The following is a 22,664-nucleotide window of genomic DNA, read 5'->3' as shown; positions in this document are numbered from 1 at the left end:
ATTAGTGGTTTTGAATCGCAGCAAAAATGATTTGTCCACAAACACGATGTAACACCTTAACTTAAATATATATACAGTAGACCCCCACAATAACACGGTAAATTGGGGACGTGTAATTTGAATGCCCATTACTTTATGTGTGAGCGAGCCAAAAAGAAGATATCTCATCAGATGCGCCTGATTCGTACGTATGTATTGCAAAAAATTGTGTGAGTATTTTCTAGTCCCCCAACTATACGCACCCAAATAGCAAGTCCCCAATTTACCTTGTTATTGGGGGGTCTATTGTTAATATACATATGTATATGTATCCTTACCGAACACCTTATTTGTAGCAATGTCATGCTTGTCTTTAATACAAAATATCATTGGATATTTCTAACGAGTTTTCTATTTAAAAAACTCGTTAGAAATAACCTACCATTGGATTTCTGACTAAAATATTAAATTAACTAAAAAATACAGGTAAATATGGCAATTTTTAAATATCTACGTTTATACATACACGTTCTTGCCTTATGGCCTTAACGGAAAATGGTTTAGTAATCTCTCAATATTATTTATGCAAGCTGAAATAACGTTGTGAAATGACAAGTGTATGAAAAATTCAAAGGTTGAGTTTTAGATATTATTTTTTTTTTAAATAATAATACTTATAAGCGGCTTTTTCACTACAATTTTAGCTGTCAAAGAAACTCGATATTAGTTTCATTAGAACAATATCCGCAAGTGATGCAATAAAACCTTAAGTTAAAGGCCATCAGTGCACAATACACGATACACTTCACATAATTACCATATATTATGCAAACATAGAGAAATCGATCACTGGACAAGGTTTATTCAAAATAAAAAAATATAATTATTTAATACGTTTAATACAAATATAAAATATCCAACGTTGTACAAAAATATATCATTGTATAGGTACACATTATCTAAGATCCACTCTTTCCTCCAAAGCAAGCTAAATCCTAATAACAAAACAGGAACGTACTGAAATTCTTTGGTAACACAACTAACACAGTAAATATTAGAAATAATGTGCTATACATCTGAATCAACAGTTAAAACATTTACATAAAAAAATATTTGTTTATCTAATTTATAACATATTTTTTATATATAATATAACATTTTTAAATCTCACTAAAATATAAAATAGTAGCAACTGTATGGCTAAGACTACACACTTACAAAGTAGCTCGTAATATTCATAAATAGTTAATTTATTTTACTAAATATATGGTCACTTAAGATATTATTTTTTTTTTAAATTACTTAAGACCTATATTACGAGTAATTTGTTCATAGATTGTCCAAGCCATCGCTGCCATCAACGTGCGCCTGAGCATCCTCGGCACGATCCCTTGCAGATATCCGGCCGGTCCGTGCGTCTGCTGGATGTAGATAGCCGCGCTTAGCATGTTAGGAAACCGTTCTGGATACAGTTGCATCCTCGTTTTGATCACGTCGGCCGGATTCGTGACTATGGAAGCCATGATGCCTGCTGTTATACCACACATAAAATGAGCGATGCTCGCTTGAGTCGGTGAATGAAAATATTCCTTCGGCAGCGCTTTCTTGCTTTGGGTGTAAAACATGAGATATAAGCCAGAGAAGGGCGCGTCTCTCGCCAGAGTCGGGCCGAGGCCACAGTACATGCCTCTGGCGCCTTCGACGCGCCATATATCTTTCAAAGCGCCGAAGACGCTATTGTAACCGTAGACTCCGGACTCGAATCTGGTCTTGACTACGGTGAACGGAATTAGGATGACTCCGCTCATGGACCGAGCGACAATGCCTAGGGTCACAGTTTGTAACGGTGTAATTTCATGGCCGGGTTTAGCCTCTTCAACTTTTGCTTTTAACCAATGGAGAGATGAGAAATAGAGTCCGACGCCGGGAACGCATCGAGCGATTGACTGTAAAAATGGATTAAATTAATTTTTTGTTACGGTTATAAGTAATATAATAAGGTATGTAAATGTCTCACCGGAACCATGCCACGCCATAAGCCAACAAAATGATTTTGCTTCACAATGCTGCTGAATATATTTATCATACCAGGTTGTACACGTCCACTAAAAACATACACAATATTATTTACTGATTTTTTAATTAAATATTAAATAGTATAAAAGATTAAGAACTATTAAGATTATTTAAAAAATATATAATAGTGGCTCAAAATAAACGACAAAAAAATTGAATATACTTTTGCGTTGACAAAGTATTTGAGAATATTTTTAAATTACATTTTTATGATTGATTATAATATTTATAATACTATGATTAAAGCTAATTCTTGAACTCTAGATTAAAATTATGGAATTTCTTAGGAATTATTTCTTTTCAGGGTTTTGGTAAAAATTATATAATCGACTATTCTAGGAAATCAGTGTATAATTTTACATATAAATTAATTTATCAAATTTAAGTGAAAACCATTATAACTAAATAGATTCTAAGGAAATTAATGCTTAGCAATGAAAAATGATAAAGGCGATTATAATAACAAAATATATAAAAGTGGGAAAAAAAGTTTTTTAAAAAAACTATTGTATTATAGAGCATTTTTAAATTAAGGATATTTTTAAAAGGAGTTGCGAATTAAATCGTTTTTTTATTCGCCATTTTGAAACAAGATGGTGGATTAGGCTAGCTAATAAACTTAGTGATATTTACCAGGTATTTTTTTCAAAAAAGTGTTCATAGAGATCTGATTAAAGCTGTATTTACTATGTCCTTAAAACCCGATATATCAATTTTTTAATTTTAATTTCTATTAAATACAATTTTGGACCATTTTATTTTTTTTTCTATTATTTTGTTAAACAAAGCTACAAGTTTGAAAAATATGACAGATCAGACTGGCTAACTAAATTAGTATTTTTAAGAAAAAAATCAGGGCAATCTAATTAAAACTATGGATTTTTTTAAATATTATTTTCCTTTAAAATGATAATTGAACAAAAATTTTTTTTTTTAATTATTTTAATTCTCGTATTTTAAAATAGTGGCAATTCAAGAATTAAAAAAATGTGATTTTGTTTAAAAAAAACCTGGAGAAAAATTTTTAGAACTAATTTTAAATATTAAATTTATTAAAAAAAATATATTATTTTGACCTTTTTGTCTAGGATTTTATTTTTACATATTTCGTTATTTTTAATTACTGCTATTTCGAAACAAAATGGCAGATCAGGCTGCGCTTAAAAAAATCCTGGCAATGAAATACATAATACCGAAAATAATACACTTTTTTGTCGACAAAGTATATGAGAATATAATTTTTATTAAATATTTTTGAGTATTTTGTACGGAATAAAATATAAATAAAATTATATTATATTTTGGGCAAAATCTTGTTGCAGTGTTATCTATCAAAACATACATAGATAAGACTATTTTGAGCCACTTTTTAGATAAGTCAGATTATGATTTATATTAAAATAGACTAACTTATATGTCAAATCATATTTTGGTAATGTATTAAATATGCTTAATATTAATATTCTTTTAAATCAATTAAAATAATACTCACTCTACAGTTGCTTGAACCGATGTGGACGCACTTTGCAAACGTGTCTTTACAAGATCGAGTGGTTGAAATAGAATGGTGCTGAAAGTTCCGGAAAACGATCCAGCCAAGAAAGCCTTAAATACGGGGTTGAACTGTAAATGAAAAATAATATTTTATTAGTAACAGTCGTAAGATAATCTTTTTTATTCTCTATACTCTTAGTAAAGATACTTACGTCCATCTTAAAAAGCACAATATCTCCAAGTCACCTCACAATAAGGATTTTTCCAATAATTTTACTTCAATCGATAGAATATCAACGTCAAGGAGGATATTCGACGACAAATTCCTTTTTAAATCTAATATGCTTGTAGCGTATAAACGATGCTGTCAATATTATAAAGCATTCACGTTTCAACAAACACTTTAAATATAACAGCAGGTGGTTGCCATCGTATCCGAGTAGTCGGAGTAGTAGATGGGGTTGACGCGGAACAAGCAAACATGCATTTTTGGACCGACTGGTTTCAAGATTTGATTCATGAAAATGTGAGACAATTTGCTTGTTAATTATAAAAACGTTGCGTAACGATGGAGAGATCTGCTGTTTGCTTTATCGCTCTTTAGTTTTTTATCTTCAAAGCCCCCACTGGTAGTGCGCAGGTTGTTGAGAGCTACTCTCGAAAGTTAGTTGCTGTGCCGAGTGTGGCACAGGGCGCTAGCGATTCGGTCGATTGTGTAACGACGGGGGCGAAAATGAGGGCGTTCGATCGCTCTGGAACAGTTTTTTTAGGCTGACTGCACAGAAATTAATCGGAAAACACTGAGAGTGACGCTTCGTGTGGCAGCTGTGGGCAGACTGAAGCGCCAATGGCACGACATTGCTTATATTAAGGCAGTAGTGGGGCATGAGCAGAGAGGGGGCAATGCTGATTACATTTGTGCCATGTAACGTAAAGGCAAGTTCTATTTACTTATTTTCTTTTATTAGGACAAACATCGAAGCTTTGATAAAACTATTTTTAATATTTATAGAATAATTTTAAATTGCAATATGATTTCAAGGCACAGAGGAGAGTGTTATACATCAAGACACCTTTAATCGTTAAATAATATTTTCCAATTTTTTGCTAACATCATCGAGGATACAAAATTTAAATTGTACCCAGTATTTTTGTATTTAAAAAATGGTGCAAATCTCAACAATGTAAATCAATGTTGAAATTATCAAGTTCTATAAATAAAATATGCTAATTTTATTGGAATTTGAGTCAATATAGTTGCTTGTAGTATAACGTATATGCAATTCCATATAATATATAATAAATACATCAATGGAAACGTAAGTGTACCTTTTATTATTAAATTTAACAATCTTTTCATAATATAATAAGTACATACTACAATTATAATAAGCTAAGAGAAGCATATTAGAATCATAGCAAATATCTATAGAAAAAAAACAATGCTATATCGTAAGTTTTTTTCTATAAATATGTAATCAAATAATGTATTTATGTCGTAGTAGCTATTAAAAAATTATATTTACAATTTTTTTGGAGCATTTTTTATACATAAACTTTCTAATCTAGAGTCTAAAACTTATACTACGTATCAGAGTATATTATAATCAATCATAAAAATATCCTCAAATACTTCAGCAAAAAAAAATGTATTATTTCAGTACCAATATTTTAAACTCTTTTATTGCCACAAAGATAAGATTCTATTATACTAATGTAAAATTACGTGTCGGTTTTTTCTGTGCTATTCTTTTTATCATATAAAACTATATTTTAAAATATATTTGGATTTAATATTGAATAAAGTACACAAAAAAATGTAATCACCTCTATAAAGGTAAAAAAAACTGTAATTCATCTCAAGAGGATATATGCATTTGAATCATTCAGTAGAAAGTTATGCAAAGCAAGTTGTATATTTATTTTTTTAGAGCTATTCAATTAATCGGGAGTTCATCAAGGAGAAATATTATCTCCCATACTGTATATACATATCATTATGGAGATTATAATTAAAAACTTTCACTGATCCAGAGATACAATATCGAAATTATTAACATTTTTTCGCAGAGTTCTTAAAGATTTTCAGTAAATCGGGAGTTCTACAAGGAAACATTTTATCGCCTATTCTGTTTAATATCATTATGAAGAGTATAATTCAATAGTTTTACTGCTATTCAAGATCTTAATTAAATCAGATTTAAAGATTGGAATTTATTAATTGGAAAGAATAAAAATATCTGTCTACTGTTATCATTTTTTTCTGACAAAACTACTGTTCAAAAAAAGATATGGCACAGATATTGATGTACTGTGTTATAATAATTTAAAGTTACTATATGAATCTGAATTATTCAGTATAAGAGTTTTTTAAATTTTTCAGTCAGTCGGGAGTTCAATAAGAAATAATTTTATCTCCCTTTCTATTTGATATCATTTTTGAGATACAGGCACGAACAAAGCGAATTTATATTTTGCTTTATGAATATAAAGCAAAATATCCGGCTACTTATTATTTTTATTTGTCAAAAACAAAACCAACATCAGTCATCTTATTGGATATAAAAGAGTTATGTTATAATTACTGTAAGCACATTAATGAACTGTATAATTTATATCTAGAGGATGTATGTGACATTTAGTAACAAGCTAATATCATTTTTGAGTTTTACTGCTTTAAAGTCACAGTAATGAAAAAAACATTCAAGTTTTTTTGGAGAGTTTTATAAGCTTTTCAGTCAATTGGGAGATTGTCAAAGAAATATTTTTTCTCCCTTGCTGTTTAATATTAATCTGGAGTGTATAATACAAAAGTTTCACTGTTCCATATGTACAATAACGAAAGCATTTAAGTGGAATATATTTTGTGTTTGTCCGCAGGTGCAATACTTTCCCCTATAAAATAGCAAACCTGTGTATAAATAAAGTATGAACATTTGCCCTTTAGCTCTCGATAACGAAGACAAACAACTTTAGTCCACAGTCAGCATCCTTTGAATATCTACGATTCGATTAGCGATCGATATTCTAATTATAATGAGAAATAAAATTATCGCTGGATAAAAGTGCATGCACTTTGTGTGTGAAATGTAAAATAAGTTATGGCGTATAACCGGGAGGTCAGTTGATAAAAGCAAATATTCCACCATATCATATATTATTTACGGGGGGTCATGACGACTCAGACGTATATATTTAACATTGCTGTTGGCACATGACGGACGATAAATATTAATTACACGCACATATTTATCTCGGGTTATCGTCTCCGAAATTAAGTCAATAAAAAAATCATACTACATATTTATATTACATTAAGTTACATACAAATATTAAATAATAACCGCATTATTGTCAGTTTGGTAATTAAACAAGTAAAGAATTTTATTGAATGTTTGCATCACGAATTTGCACATTTACTTGAAGAGAATTTATACAGATGCATTTATTTTACTTTGTAGTGTGTAATTAATTTCTAGAACGTTTTGAAATATATACATAAAAAATGTGTTATCGATCTCAATACTTATAATAATGAAAACAATTTTATGAGAAGCAGTAAAATATTATATCGAGAGTGAAAATGCAAGTGCTAAAAAATATAGAATTTAATAAGAAAAATTGATCGAATGTTAGATTAGGAATACATAAATAAATATTATGTAAGATATGCAATTTTATATAATATAGATGTACACAAATTGTATTGTAAGGAGAGATTTCGATGCCGAAGCATATTTAAATAATGATTTAAAATAATAGAAATATATTTCAACTTTATTTTACATAATAAAGTGATTAATACAAATTTGTGTTTATGAAAAATTATTTTCATAAAATGCATTCGAGCAGCTGTTTACTTATTATATGTTTGACGTGCTAGTAAACGAATACATTAATCAAATAAGAATATCAAAATGATTCTATATTTTTAAAATATTTACATTTATAAAGGTATTACAGGTAAAGTGGTTCAAAATACTATACATACTTCACTATCAAGATAAATTTGAAAGACATAGGTTCAAATCCCACATGAGTTCTGTTTTACTATTCATATAGCGTCTATAAGATTAGGGTTAATGATTATTATAATTATAATTCCGGTCGATTATCACAGATTAGATTTTCTTAGTTTTTTTAATCAATAGCTAAAAATCTCCAATAAAGCCTTATAAAGTATCATATATGTATTGTAAAAATCCCGTTGTAGACAGGCGTTAGACTGGGGTAAACACGATTAACAATCACTAAGTATGTAATAAGACAACGGACTGAAATCAGTGTCTTATATTATATTCATTATAAAATATTATTACAGCTTACAATAAATACGATTTATTTCAATCATTTATCACAATATTCATCAGTGATATAAGGAAAATGTAGGAAAACCTAATCTGTAATGATCAGTCGCAATTATTATTATTATTATATAATATAATAACCACTAATGTATAGATGCTAATTTATTTAATTGTACAGTTTTAGATGAAATTATTGATTTATTAAATATATAAATTAGTCTCAAGAATTTATTTTATATGAAGTTGCAATTTAGACACTAGTGATACTTTGAAGGTGACAAAATTTGATTAACATATGCTCAAAATAACAGAACAGGTCTAACTAATGGCCATTATGTCCAAATCACTCACTTAACGGTCATAACAGAAAAACTTGTACCTACTAATTACGTATTTAATAAATCATAAATAGCACATCATATATTTCGTCATTCTTTTGTAGCATAAACAATGGGTCAATTAAGAATAAACGATATAACTTAAAATATTTTTTAAAAAGTGAATCTACATATTTATAAAAAAAAATTTCAATGAAAAATTGTTTTTACAGAATTTTTAAAATATGAAGTTAGATTATGATAATTAATTGCAGGGGAGCGACTTTATATTCTGATGCTATTAATTTATTTTAGTTTATATAAGATTTAAAATTAGTTGATCTACTGTTAGTTAATATTTTATCGGTTCATAAGAAGATAATAATCGTTGAGAAATAGTTCTAAAGATATTTAAATAAAACAATTGGAAATGATCAATATTTTTTGTTGAAGAGTTGTAATTTATATCTTGAATTAAGATTTCTAGTGTTTGTGACCAGTCGTTTTATGTTCAACAGAAAATGAATTCTCTCACTATTGTGTATCGAAACGTTTTCAATTTGACTATATAGTGGCTGCAAAATAACGAGCTCAGTTATTATATTTGGCATATTAAATGATAATGAAATAGGTTTTAGTGTGTGGCATAAACTTACGAGTTTAAACAGTACGGATTTTTTGTTGTTTACAATATAGAACAAAAATTTAGAGCAGAACATACAAATAATAATTTATAAATATCTCATAAATGGCCATAGGCGGATTGAAGGTGAAAAAACACATTTAATAATTGAATGACAGCGAATTCAAGAAAATCTTTTATATGTGATACTTTAAAAGCAAAAATATGATAAACTGGATTCTGTGAAAGAAATGTGCTACGAAAATTTATTCTATTTAAAATAAAATGTCAATGAGATTAAAATATGTAAGGTGAAGTACAATTATTGATATATAAAAGTTTTGATGATGCATATATTGTACATTCAAGATTTCAGAAAAATTATTATAATTTGTTGTAATCGAATAGAGCTTATAAGGAAAAAGAAATATTACAGAAGCCAATAAGTAAGAAATACTCTCCAATCTCAACAAAAAAGTTATATACAGATATTTTAACAAAGTTTTGTTAAAATATATTTTGATTTTATTTCTTCATATTTGAAATACAAAAATAATTCAGCAATGTTTTATATTTACATAAGGTATAAAAATATAGACTCTTTCCTTTTATTTAACCTCTAAAATTGTGTTGTAACAATATTTTTCTTAACCAACAATATAATATTGTAACAAAAATGTTGTACAGTCTAATTAAATTATGTGTATTTATAGAATAAAATCTTACTTTGCCATATAATAAACAATTAAATAAATCTGAATAAGTAACACAGAGGACTGAAATAAGTTTAACGATTAGCTTAGACGTGTATAACCAAATTGAACGAGACAAAGATAAATTAACGACCTTCGTTTATCATTCAAGTTTAATATAAAATATATTGTCGACGAAAATGCAGTATATATAACAGCGAAGAGCAAACGAGTTGAGATAATGCAAGATTTGGACTTGAATGTTGGAAAATACGATCAATGATAGTACTAATTTTTGTTTAAATTAAAACCACTTACATCGTAAGACAAATTTGTATCGACCAACTCGATGGCATTGTCGTCTTCAGCACCTAACCAAAATATAAATCTAAATATGTATTATGTAACATCGTAAACAATTTCACGTGTTGACATTTTTCCATAGTAATTATGACATCAGCTCATGCGTAATAAGTCAATTTGCAATGTAGTGCCTTCATCTTGTGGTTGTCAAACTTACGAGTCTCGTCATAAGTCATCACGCGTTAAAATAAACGCTGAAATCAAATATTCTCGAATAGCAACAGCGCGCGGTCAGCCATCGTAGCGGAACATGACAGCTGTTAAAAAAAATCGCAAGTGACCCAAATAACATTATCTCTCGCCATAACCCCAACGACTTTTTAGCGACGCAAATTTTATTATATTATCTCTTTATGTGTAATCATTTGCGTATATTTATTAACAACTATAAACATTGCGGGGGATCTGTTTTCAACGTTTTTATTGTTTTACGAATATATTTTTTTTAAATAATTCAGCGTACACCTCGTACACGTTCATAATCGTACGTAAATCAGTTACGATAACACAAGTTGTGTACTGAGCGGCAGTCATTTTGTTCAACGTTTTATGTGTTTTTGATACTTATTTCAACGAAAAATGTTCCACTGATAAAGACCCCCAGCAAACATGTTTACAATACGTGCGCAAATATATAATTGTTTTGACCTAAGAACTCCTGATAAATCACCATAGGGGGTTACGTTCGTGACATTTGTTATTCTACAGATTGTTGTTGTTGCATTGCACATTTATTTTTATTTAATGGGAAAAAATATTATTGCGCATTTAATCATAAGAGAAAATATATATTTTATATTATGAAACGAAAATAACTTATGACGTGGGTTTTTATAAAACATAGATCAAAATAATATTTGCACATTACTTTTTGCTGAAATTGTTATCACGTTCTCGAAAAGGGGTTTACACAAATCCAGGGCGGCCCAAGAATATTCAGCGCCCGGCTCTTAAAATATTCATCATGGAATTGTTTGTTCAAAATCCATCCCGGATTTTTTTGTCTGAGAAGGTTAAAGAAGAACAGATGCCGTGAGAGCTAAAATAAAGGTCTTCTTGAAAATTTTCGTTCAAAATGGACAAATAAAGATAAAAAATGACATTTTTGAGGAGGACGTCTAGTCATCTTAGCTTATATAAACTCATGTAATCAAATGGGGTAAATGACGCCCACTTTCAGAGTAATTGACCATCAATATTTTAAACTCATTGAAGAAGGAATATATACAACTGTTGAAGTTTTAAGTACATTTTAATTTTATCCAATAATGTACGATAATTTGCATGACAACAATTTACAAAAAATGTTTAATCTGTAAAAGTCATATATGCTTCTCGCAAAATACTATAAATCCTTCAAATGTCGCAGCTGAGATAAGTTTTGATCGTTATCTTTTTCTTGTTTGTCTTCATTTGACACACCCTAAAATAATTAAAAAGATAAGAGACAACAACGCGCATTAAGAAATGCTTAAAAAACACTATACCTAGTTTAACTTTTCTTTTTAAGATAAACCCGACTTAGACGTGTGTAGGCTAGCTGCGTCGTTTGTAAAACTTTTCCTCGATTCTTTATATGCGCTTTGCGCTATAAAATTAAAAAAAGAAATCATTAAACACAGCAAGAAAATATATACAAATATAATTTGCGATGAATACATGATCCGGATTTTTCAATTTGCTCAGTATATCCTTCAGAATGCTTAACTTCTTCCGAAGATGATTGATGTTTTGATGCTAAACTTTCAACCTAAACATTTTATAAAATATTACAACATTTTTCACACTTTTCTATATATAGTTCATTTATCGTCGTACAATTATAACAGAATGATTTCTTGATGATTTTCTGCTTTCAACTTTTATTGATGATTGCTTAGACGACAAACCAGTCTATAAAAATAAAAATAATGAGAATTCTCTTAATAAATAAATCGAAAAATAACTAATTAAATTATTTGCAACTTTTCGAAATTCGGCTGATGATGAATGTCTTGGCGATGATTCTCTAACCTAAAATGTAATTTTAATTTAATAGTGAACTATTATTATTAATAAACGAAAAATCGTACGATCGCCTCTGAATTATTATTTGATGCTAGTGCTTCAACTTTTATCGATGAAGATTGTTTTGATGCTAAATCAATCTAAAAGAGATAAAAAAATTGAGAAATTTTTTTATAATTAATTATATTAAATAGCATTTTAATTATTGTACATCTTTTTTAAGTTCGGCTGAAGATGATTGTTTTGGCAATGATTCCAAAACCTAAAATACAATTTAAATTTAATAATACTTTTTAGCTGTGATAATAAGAAAACTACAAATTGTACGATTGCCTTAGAATTATTTATTGGTGATAGTCCTTCAACTTTTATCGATAATGATTGTTTAGATGTCAAACTAACCTAAAAAATAAAAATAATGAGAATTTTCTTTCATTTAGTTAGATTAAAACAAAATTTTTAAATTTATACAGCTTTTCTAAGCTCAGCTGATGACGACTGTTTTGGCGGTGATTCTCCAATCTAAAATATAATTTAAATTTAATAATGAATATTTTTAACTGTTATGATAAATAAACGAAAAATCTTACGATTGCCTTAGAATTATTATTTGGTGATAGTCCTTCAACTTTTATCGATGAAGATTGTTTTAATGGCAAACCAATCTATAAAAATAAAAATGGTGTGAGATCTCTTTATATTTAATTAAATTAAAATAAAAGCATTTGATGATGTCCAACATTTCCGAGTTCGGCTGATGATGATTGTTTTGGCGATGATTCCAAAACCTAAAATATAATTTAAATTGAATAATATTTTTTTTAACTGTGATGATTAGAAAACTACAAATTGTACCATTGCCTCAGAATTATTTATTGGTGCTAGTCCTTCAACTTTTATCGATGAAGATTGTTTTAACGGCAAAGCAATCTAAAAAATAAAAATGGAGTGAGATCTCTTTATATTTAATTAAATTAAAATAAAAGCATCTGATGATGTCCAACATTTCTAAGTTCGGCTGATGATGATTGTTTTGCCAATGATTCCAAAACCTAAAATATAATTTAAATTTAATAGTATTTTTTTTAACTGTGATGATTAGATAAATATAAATTGTACCATTGTCTCAGTATTATTTATTGGTGATAGTCCTTCAACTTTCATCGATGATGGCTGTTTTGGTGACAGACTGCGAACCTATCCAGTCGTTATATATTAAGTTTTAATCGCGTTAACACATATATTCTAAAACAAATCTTACGAGGATCTGTGAACTGCTTTTATTAGGATTTTCGACGCCGCCAATTGAAACCTTGTCAACAGCTTCGGGTTCATTTGCGTCTTTTTTCGTTACATCACCAATCGACATTTGACTCCGGGTCGGACTTTTTTCTGTGTTATATTACTCGAGTTGTATATATGTATTATATATTATTTTAATTAAACAATAAATTTAATCACCTGTCTCTTCCAATGGTTTGTAGTCTATTGCAATTACAATCTATAAAATACAAGTATTCATTATTTATATTATTAAAAATTTATCTCATAATTATACCTTTTTTGATGGAGACAATTGTTCATTTTGTTCATTCTGTGGCACTTGAACTGATTGTTCTGTTTAATAAGCAACGTTTTAATAGTAGCAATTAATTTTATTTATAATATAAAATATAATTTTCATCACCTTCCACGCCAACTAATGTTATGTTGTTATAATTATTTGTAAGCGTAATGCTTTCTTTTCTCTCAATTTCTTCTGTTTGTATAGCCTCATTCTAATCGATAAATATAGCAAACATTAGACGGAAACAATATATCGATGGCATAAAGTGTAAGTGTTGCTAACTCCATATTTGACAACTTTACAGAAGAAACAAAAATCTATATAGACAACTTGAAAATATGAAAATAAAGCAATATCTCAAGTTGTAGTGTTTAATTGGAGACTTTAGAGTTAGCAACTTTTTGGAGCATGTGTATTTCGATTAAAGGTACAAGATGACATTGTTAAGTCATGTTCTCCCAAAAGTGGAGTTAGCAAATTTACACTTTAAGTCATCGATTCTGCTTCTTTTACCTTTTCAAAAACAGGCATAACATAAGTTTCGCTCTTCTTCTTGCTATCTGAAAACGTTCCATTTTTATCTGAAAACATAGTACTTTTAATTTATCTGTCACATATTCATAAACGAGTTAAACAAAGCAGGTTTAAAATATTACCCCAAATAGATTTTGGACTCGTTTGTAGATAAAAACTCTTGAATTTAATATTGTAAGCCTACACAGAGAAACGAATTACGAATCACACACAAATAACACAATATTATAAAAATCTCAAACCTCAGCGTTGGCATTTTGGATTTCAGCTACATTATTCGCCACCTTACTCGAAGAAGGATCCCAGTTTATGAAACGAGCGATGCGAACCATCCTTTTTTCAGGGTTAGTTACAGTATGTGCGCCTCCGCAATATCTATTCACATAATCTGTTTTGTTAGACCTCACATCTGAAAATACGTCTGAATTAACATCAAATTAATAAACTTATAAGATATAATAATCATTGCCTTTAGCAGTTCTGTAGACCGGTGTGTATATTGGTTTGTATGTGGGAAACTGTGCGCCTCTATCGTATTTGGCAGTAACGCTGCCATGATCGCATGATATACAGTTTAGGTCCCTTTATTTAAATGATCATTATATTATTGTATATTTGCAACATTAATAAAATCAGTAGCAACAAAAATAATACTTCAGACATCTCCTGCTTATAGCAGCTTCATTTTCTTTTCGTATCACATCCAAAGTATTAATTGCGTCAATTAGGCACTTGAATTGATCGTCGACAAACAGTTTTAGATTGACGTATTCGTCGATTGTTGATTTTTTGCCCAGGTCATCCTTTAGCGTATTTATTAATTGATCCCACGTGAATTTCTACAAAAATATTTAACGCAATGTAAGCATCCAATTTGCCCATTACAGGGCTTTGTCATTGGGAAGATGCTTGACCTCCTACTTAGGGTGTCGCGAGCGACAGCCGTGGGCAGATTAACCGCAGCAAAACTACTCATTGATATTATTGTTCTAGATAACTAATACACACACTGAGCACTACCCTTAAGTCGCGTCACACATTTAAAAAGCCTACAGTCAAACTTCTTGATGGTTAAAAACATTTTTACAGCCTTCAGTGTTTCACCTCTTATAATAACATAATATATAATTGAAAAATATATTAATCAAAATATTATGGCATATGTATGATATAGTTAAAAATACGACGAGAAAAACTTTAATATAAGCTCTAACAGATAATTAGAAGAACCATTTAATTTTAATTATGTTTTGATAATAATAAAGCATGTGTTATTGTTTTATTGTTTTTAGATATGCACTGCGATTTAGATGTCATACACTGATAAATAACACGTTTTAAAACGACGTATCAAAACAACTATTCAGTAAATAACATTGGATAACATAACGTATAACTGTTAATCATATTGCATATATTTGTGCTAGCTAAAAAACATTGGGTTTTTAGTAGGTACCTGTTGATCAATTTGTATTTGTAAAACAGTTGTTTCACGGTTAATTTCCTCATTAATCACTCGTCTTTCGTTCAAACACATTGTGTTGACTCTCTCTAGGTCGATCTTCTTATGAATCTCGGTACGAAGATCATTCAGATCGGACTTCATAGGCTTAAGCTCGTTAATTTCCTCTATCAATACCTAATAACATAAATATATTATACACTAAGACATTTTTTTTTATAATTTTCAATACCTACATTAGTTTTATCTTCTTTAGCGTTTGTCTGTTGCACGATTCTGAAAACAGCATCTTTCAAGTTCTTGATATCGGCGTCGACCTCTGTAAATTAAATTAACAAGTTAATTATGAGTAATTATTTTAATGAAAATCATTAACAAACCGCTCGCGTTGTTTTCTTTTGTGACTATCCAAAGCTCAGATATTTCTTTCTCTATTTCGCTCATTTGGTCTTGGAAGTCGTTCAACTGTTTCAATATGATATTCACTTTATAAATAAACTAGTTGTGTTAATAACGATAAGTTAATTATATAATACTTGGTTATTGAACGTTGTGTCTATTCTGTTAATACTGTTAATCACTTGTTGATATTGGGTTTCAAAGTTCACTTCTCTTTCGGTGGAATCAATGCTGCCTGCTTCAACAAATAATTTAAAATAATAATAATTACTACTTATATATAAAGCACGAGAAAAAGTAATTTACTTCTTTCACCGCTTTCCTTTATAGAGTTAATTTCATTCGAGAGTCTTTTAGTTTTATCTTCAATCATAGAAAATTGCTTCGATAATGTTTGAATGGACGATGAAATGCTATTGAAAATAACAATACAATATTTTAGAAATAGTTCCAGGTAGCTAAACTTTCATCGCCTTACCTTGGAACGTGTTCCTTTTCTATACTTTTAGAGCGAGCATCTGTAACATTTGCTGATTCAACAGTAACATTTCCGGAATGCTGCATCGAAATATTTTCAGGCCGCTCGTGTTTAGAATGCTCTTTAGCCACAATTTTAGAATGACCTTTGTGTATTAAAAAAATATGTATCAAAATAGATTCATTTAAAAAAACTGTTCAATATGCAAAAATATAACCTTGACTTTCATCTTTGATACTAAATGTTCCTATACTTTGATTCAATTTAATGCATTCATCTTCCAAGTTCTTCACCTTTTTAAGTAGTGCTTTATGGTTACTTTCCAAAATTTGCAATCTCTTTGCGGAGCTAGGCAATATTTTATTTTCGGAATCTTTCTGGGCGCTATTTCTTTTTTTACTGTTAGCACTAATAAATCATATAAATACCGCAAAATATATTGACATAAACTAAAACAAATATTATATATACAAAACCTAGAAGAATAAACACTGTCTTCTTCGCTAGTATCAGTCAAAACGGGTTTTAACACTCCTTTTTCATGCTTCTTAGCATGTTTCTTGTTTTCTACGAGTTTCTTTTGTACTTTTCCAGATTTTTCATGTTTTTTATTACCAACTAAAAAAATGTATATTCAATTATTTAAAAAAAAAAAATTGCTTCAATTAATAACCTGATTTTTTAGAAGCAGTTTTTTGCGATAATTCATGCTCTTCCTTAAATGAATAAAATTAAAAATAAATATTAAGTATGTGTTAGTGATAAGCTTTTCTATAATATATGAACTACCTTGTGAGATTCTCTCGGCGAATCGTATGATTTTTCTTCAACAGCCACAGTCTCTAAATTATCATCTTCTTCTTCGTCTTCTTCCTCATCTGATGTCTATTAAAAAAACGATTAGTATTATAATAATTATATACTTCACTATATACAATTATAGGTACATTATACGCTTCTTGTACAGAATTTATCATATCTTGACTAGGTGACGCTTGCTCTACATCTTGCTGATTATGTTGTGCCTATTGTATCAAACATAAATACATATAATATTTATAATATTTCAAGTTCTTAAAACACGTATTATTAAAACCATTGTTTTTGATGAGGCATTGGACCCTTGTGTAGAATTTCCACTGCTTTGGCTGAAATCTGTCGTCTGTTAATAAATATAACCAAATATTATATTATGTATATATACATATATATATTTTTTAACTTTTTTAAAAACTTTTTTTGAAGCACGTGAAGAATTTCTCTTTTCTTGGTTGAATTCTGTCGTTTGCTCTACATCTTGCTGATTTTAATATATGGTATAAATATTTAAATATATTTATATTATAAGCTTATAATGTGTACTTACAATTTGTTTTGATGAAACACGAGATTTTTCAGAGGAACTGCCACCTGCAGAAGAGGATTTATTTTTCTGATCTTTTTCATCATTCACAAACTATAAATTACAATAATAAGAAATATTACACGTCTTTTTATTATTACGCTGTATGATAAATTTGATCTTTTCGCACGATATCGCGGTAAATTGCGGACGTGCTATTTGGGTGCGTGTAGTTAGGGGACTAGAAAATATGCAATACATACGTACGAATCAGCCAAGTGTGGTACATATAAAGTAACGGGCACCCAGATAGTACTTCCCCAATTTACCGTGCTATTGGGGGGTCCACTGTACCTCGATTTAAATGTAAAATTACACATTTATTATAGCTATATAATTACATCTTTTTCACAAATGTTTTTTAAAATTATTTTCAAGTAAAAAACAATATTTTTGGTTCTAATTTATATAGATTTTTTGCAAAATATTGATTTTTTAATTCAACTATCACATATTATTTTATTGTGCATGATACAATTCAATTACAAAATTCAATGTATCATACACCAGTTTTATATGAAAAAATAGTTTTTAAATTAGCAAAATAGTGATCATTAGTCATTAATATTATTATTTGACTTTGAGAGTGAGTGAGAAGAAGTGGGCGCACGGAACACATGTAACGCACGCCCTTATCTCTCACTCACTCTCGTCAGTTAACACGCAAGCGAGCGAAAGGGAACATATCTCACCGTACGCGCCTGTTTGATAGAAAATGAAATTGCCAATTTCTCAATATTAATGTTCCGCGGACGAATTTTGCTAAAATAAAAACCAGACAGATTTCACATAAAATTAAAAACTTTTGTAATTTTAAACTTTTTTAAATTTTACAATTTTTTATTACTTTTTTATTTTTATTTTTCTATTGATTTTTAAAATTAGTATTGTATTGTGTATTCGAATATTTTTTAAGCTCTATATTTTTTTAAAGCGCCAATGGCGCTTTAAAAAAATATATAGAGCTTAAAAAATATTAATATATGCACACAGACGCAAAAATCCACGAGCCGGCCCTGGGTATATCTATATATAATTTATTACAAACAATTTGCACGGCAGGAATATCAATTGCAATAACATATTAATAATTTATCGCTGGAATCTTTATTTATAAATAAATAGAAGTAAATAATTAATTAATTAACGACCAGATTCGCGAGGAACGTATGAAGTTGGTCGCAAGAAAATAAATCTATATTTTCATAGATTTATTTTCTTATCTCTCTCTCACTATATTTTTGTGAAATAAAATATTGTTTTCGTTCAGCCTAAGATTAATATATACTGTTTTCAATTTAATTATATAACGGGTAAAATAATTAAGACCCTAAATCATAGCTTTAAATTAATTTTATATATACAATATAATATATTTTAATAAAATTAATCGTGTAAGTTAATAAAAAAGTATTTTCTCAAAGTGGCAAATAACATAATCTATAAATACAAGACCTAATGCGAAAGACTAATATATTTATAATAAAATTATGAAATACACCTCTATTTTATATTCTGAAGTATCTGTATTTTGTGCTGATGTTCTTGACATAGGACTTCCTTCATGTTTTATACTTTTGTTTGATTTATTTCTGCTGGGTTCGCTTTCAGAGTTGTTGCTAGAGTTTTCCTTGTCGTAGGATTTATTCGAGTCGGATTCGATTCTAGCAGATTCAACCTAAAGTAAAAATATAATAAATTAGTACAAGCTACATTAAAAAAAATAAAAGAAAAAATTTTCAAGTTCATAGAAAAAAACTGTATTAGAAAACGCTTTACTCTAATTTCTGATTGCTTCCCTATCATTGTATATGTTTACAAAAAAACTCTTAAACGGCCTTGTCTCTTTCGGTAGCAAGGACGCGTTTGTTTTCTTCCGTCTGAAATTATCGTCTGTGATTTCGGTCATTCGATGAAAAAATCTACAAATACACTCTTGGTTTTGTTCAGATAACCTTTGCCGGTCGTCGATAAACAATCCTAAAAAAGTTTGTTCACCCCTCGGGTTCGCGCCTGCTTATCGTGTATAGAATGCAAAAAGTAGGTCCAGTGGCGTAGCTAGGGTATGTGCCACCCAGGGCGATCCTGAAAATTGCCGCCCCCCCCCCATACATTTTTTGCAGAGTCATAAAATCAGCATTTTTAAAAATAATAAATTGGTTATTATTAAGCTCTTGGTATTCGTGAATTTATATATGTTTTAGTGCATTTAAGGTTAAGAACCACACTAGACGATCCCATCGCGAATATGCCGCCCCCAAGCAAGGGCCGCCCGGGGCGGCCCGCCCCCTCCGCCCCCCCATAGCTACGCCACTGAGTAGGTCTTTAAAATCGACTAGCTCAAAATGATTATTAGGTGAGCTACAATATAATTCTTGTGGAAATAAAACTGGTTTATTATAAAACGTAAACACATAATTAAATCAGCCTAAAAAGTAGTGGTGAAAGGAAGTTACTACATAAAAATAAACTACATTTCTCACACTCAGCTTAATATAACTAAGAAATTTCACGTTAAAGCAACGGTTCGGATTTTTCAAGTCTACCGTTGTAACATGAAAGTCATTCGCCCAATGTGTCAAAGTCGGGTCGTACAATCAACACACAGCAATTATTATAAAAAGCAGGCTGATACATATTTTATTAAATATGAAATATTTTTATACGAGTAGTTTACAATGTTAATATACAGTTGGAGACAATTTTTTTGTCGACACCACCCGTGAAGGTTGCGGTGAAATTAGCCGCAAAAACATGCTAAAAACTTTAAAATAAAAACATGTGTGTCCTTTGGACTTTATAAGAACAAAGTTATATGTTTGGATTAACAGTTAAATCACTTGCGAACATGACCAAGATAACATAAATAATGTGATAGTCGGTGCTTAAGCACGGAATGCGTATTCCTCAGACCCATATTCCAAAAATAAACATTGACGATCTTATCATTTTTTTAATAGTATACTTATCAGACAATAGCAATCTATTTCATAATATGTTTATCAAACAATAGCAATCACTTTAATAATATGTTTATCAGACAATAGCAACCATACGTTAATTTAAAAATCTATATTATGTTGTAAAAATTTATTAAAAAAATATTTTAGTTATTAGCTATTTTATATTATTTACACTAAAAGCACAAATTTCACTTATAATTGTGCCTCTGAATTTAGCGACTCTCTATGATAAAATAAAAAAACACTTGCTTTCTACAATACTGAATCATCAATAAATGAATACTCCTGTTCTAATCATTTATTTGGGCCATGTCTAAGGGATGTTTGGCTCAAACCAAGAGGTAAATTCCCGCTCGGTCAACCTTAAACTACCGGCACCCTAAATACGCGGACGCGGTGGCGAACCTGCGTGAATTGATACGTATTAACGACTTACAAACAAGTAAAACTATTTTATGGTCCTTAGAGCATCGGTATGACGGCCTTCCCATTTTAAGGTCGAACGCGCAATATTGGAAATCTATCAGTAGTTTTTACCTCGTTCTTTGACGATCTTGAACTAGAGTTCTCTTCTTCAATACTCCCCAAATCAGATTTAGAAGATTTAATTTTAGATGCCTTGAAGACAAATTATCATAATGTACATTTTATAGATATGTGCAAGTAATAATTCCTATTATAAATAACGTTTTTAACTTACATTCTTGGAATGATTGCTTTTGCTGGTATGTTTATCTTTAACTTTCTTGACGGCAATTGGTTCATTTATTTCTGTGGACTTCTGAAAATAATCACAGATTATTTTAGTTAATCACAAATAACCCCAGCGAACTCATCAAGAGCATCAACCTCGTCAGGGCTTTCGATTTTTATCGTGAAGTCCGTCTGGAGTTCCGACGACAGAGACAGCAGAGATGTGATAACAGTGCAGTCGTGTCCGCAAAACTCGATTTTGTTATCCAAAATGCCTAATTGCTGAGCAAAGATGTATAACATTGACTGAATTAGGTCGAAGCTTAGGAGACCGGTCTGCGATTTTATAATAAAATGGTTAATGTAATGCGATTATATTATATAAAAATGAACAATACATTAATTGTACTTGACCTCTGAATGGCCAAAGGCCAGATCGATAATCTTTTTAACATCGATCTTAATGTAGTTGTCCGACATTATTGCGAATTTTAGTTTAAGCGAACCAATTTATTTACATACAAATATTGACTATGAAAAATATTATACAATGTTAACTAATTCAAGAAACAAGCAATATCAATAAAAAAACAAGGAAAGACAATTAAATGCCGTTATTTTTAAAACAAAATAATATAATGTATTAATTCAACTATTCGACCCAAATATAATTATTTTAAATATAAGAGTATCACAGCAACAATTTTGTTACAAAACCATTGTTTTAATTTCGTTTTGAAATAAAACTATAATTTTATTATTATAAGCTTGTTAAAATGAGAGAATATATATGTATCAGTATTTTTAGTAGTGTAAAAACTAAAATTTCGGTTTTACTAATGAATTTTAATCTCTACAAAAATAACAAAATTTTTTGTCCCTGATTTATTATTACTGGCTCATATATCACTTATTGCTCTATCTTAATTAATATTGTAAGAAGTTGTATCTGTTCGTCGGTTGTGCAAATTACGACGATTCTATTACTCCGATAATGATAACGAAGCGTCATGCATGGGAATTTCGTCTTGAATTTCGCTGTGAGGATTTGAAAAGCGTAATTAGTGCTGTTTTGATGTCAATTAAGTATATTACGAATACAATAGCCCCTTTTTAATATGTACTTTTTCATTTTAGCTCTCTTGCTCTGACACACGCACTTGTGCATATCACTTGCACACGCACAAGCGGTTCGTACGAGAGAAAAAGGGAAAAACTCACCGTCCGATATACTTATCCATCTCTTTCTTACGAAATTATCTGACAAAGCGGTATAGCATGGGCGCGTGAAAGTTAAATGACATGCATT

General features: G+C 29.6%; 2 protein-coding genes across 4 annotated transcripts; both read right to left on the bottom strand.

Moving 5' to 3' along the window:
* Positions 1-861: 861 nt before the first annotated feature.
* Positions 862-10,107, bottom strand: LOC148238405 (mitochondrial glycine transporter-like). Of its 2 annotated transcripts, XM_088202676.1 has the most exons (5): positions 10,008-10,107; positions 9,806-9,858; positions 3,548-3,678; positions 1,997-2,084; positions 862-1,925 (listed from the first exon to the last, which is right to left on the bottom strand). In XM_088202676.1, the coding sequence occupies exons 1-5, from the start codon at positions 10,024-10,026 to the stop codon at positions 1,278-1,280; spliced, it is 939 nt and encodes a 312-aa protein (XP_088058802.1). In that variant the 5' UTR covers positions 10,027-10,107; the 3' UTR covers positions 862-1,277. The 2 variants fall into 2 exon arrangements, with proteins under 2 accessions (XP_088058802.1, XP_088058812.1); XM_088202686.1 differs by lacking the exons at positions 9,806-9,858; positions 10,008-10,107 and adding an exon at positions 3,762-7,335.
* Positions 10,108-11,083: 976 nt separating this feature from the next.
* On the bottom strand, positions 11,084-22,393 carry LOC148238404 (uncharacterized). 2 transcript variants are annotated; one of them, XM_088202352.1, is made up of 42 exons: positions 21,770-22,393; positions 21,512-21,691; positions 21,363-21,443; positions 21,200-21,280; positions 19,201-19,377; positions 17,664-17,753; positions 17,532-17,597; positions 17,394-17,459; positions 17,245-17,322; positions 17,087-17,182; positions 16,971-17,013; positions 16,774-16,915; positions 16,515-16,705; positions 16,298-16,442; positions 16,126-16,232; positions 15,957-16,054; positions 15,801-15,885; positions 15,657-15,739; positions 15,415-15,597; positions 14,613-14,797; positions 14,428-14,540; positions 14,201-14,367; positions 14,081-14,138; positions 13,938-14,005; positions 13,545-13,635; positions 13,416-13,474; positions 13,319-13,358; positions 13,119-13,249; positions 12,977-13,054; positions 12,862-12,909; positions 12,713-12,787; positions 12,598-12,645; positions 12,448-12,522; positions 12,329-12,379; positions 12,191-12,259; positions 12,069-12,119; positions 11,923-11,997; positions 11,816-11,863; positions 11,669-11,743; positions 11,510-11,600; positions 11,338-11,438; positions 11,084-11,273 (listed from the first exon to the last, which is right to left on the bottom strand). In XM_088202352.1, the coding sequence occupies exons 1-41, from the start codon at positions 21,833-21,835 to the stop codon at positions 11,356-11,358; spliced, it is 3,837 nt and encodes a 1,278-aa protein (XP_088058478.1). In that variant the 5' UTR covers positions 21,836-22,393; the 3' UTR covers positions 11,084-11,273; positions 11,338-11,355. The 2 variants fall into 2 exon arrangements, with proteins under 2 accessions (XP_088058478.1, XP_088058488.1); XM_088202362.1 differs by having other exon boundaries at positions 16,515-16,696.
* Between the last annotated feature and the right edge of the window lie 271 nt (positions 22,394-22,664).

This window comes from Plectrocnemia conspersa, unplaced genomic scaffold (assembly GCF_051122295.1).
Source record: "Plectrocnemia conspersa isolate PC_06_02 unplaced genomic scaffold, ASM5112229v1 ptg000001l, whole genome shotgun sequence".
Classification (NCBI taxonomy): domain Eukaryota; kingdom Metazoa; phylum Arthropoda; class Insecta; order Trichoptera; family Polycentropodidae; genus Plectrocnemia; species Plectrocnemia conspersa.
The sequence above is the reverse complement of the archived record's forward strand: the minus strand, read 5'-3'. Positions and strand labels throughout refer to the sequence as shown.

Bases quoted from the DNA above. Each gene is read 5' to 3' on its own strand.
- LOC148238405 (XM_088202676.1), bottom strand. The intron at 2,085-3,547 runs GTGAGTATTATT...GTATGTTTTTAG, and splicing joins TCGGTTCAAGCAACTGTAGA to TGGACGTGTACAACCTGGTA. The intron at 1,926-1,996 runs GTGAGACATTTA...CCATTTTTACAG, and splicing joins TATGGCGTGGCATGGTTCCG to TCAATCGCTCGATGCGTTCC.
- LOC148238404 (XM_088202352.1), bottom strand. From the start codon at position 21,835: ATGTCGGACAACTACATTAAGATCGATGTTAAAAAGATTATCGATCTG. The intron at 16,706-16,773 runs GTTTTGTATATA...ATGATTTATTAG, and splicing joins GACAGTGTTTATTCTTCTAG to TGCTAACAGTAAAAAAAGAA. The intron at 13,250-13,318 runs GTGATTAAATTT...AATATAACACAG, and splicing joins CAAACCATTGGAAGAGACAG to AAAAAAGTCCGACCCGGAGT.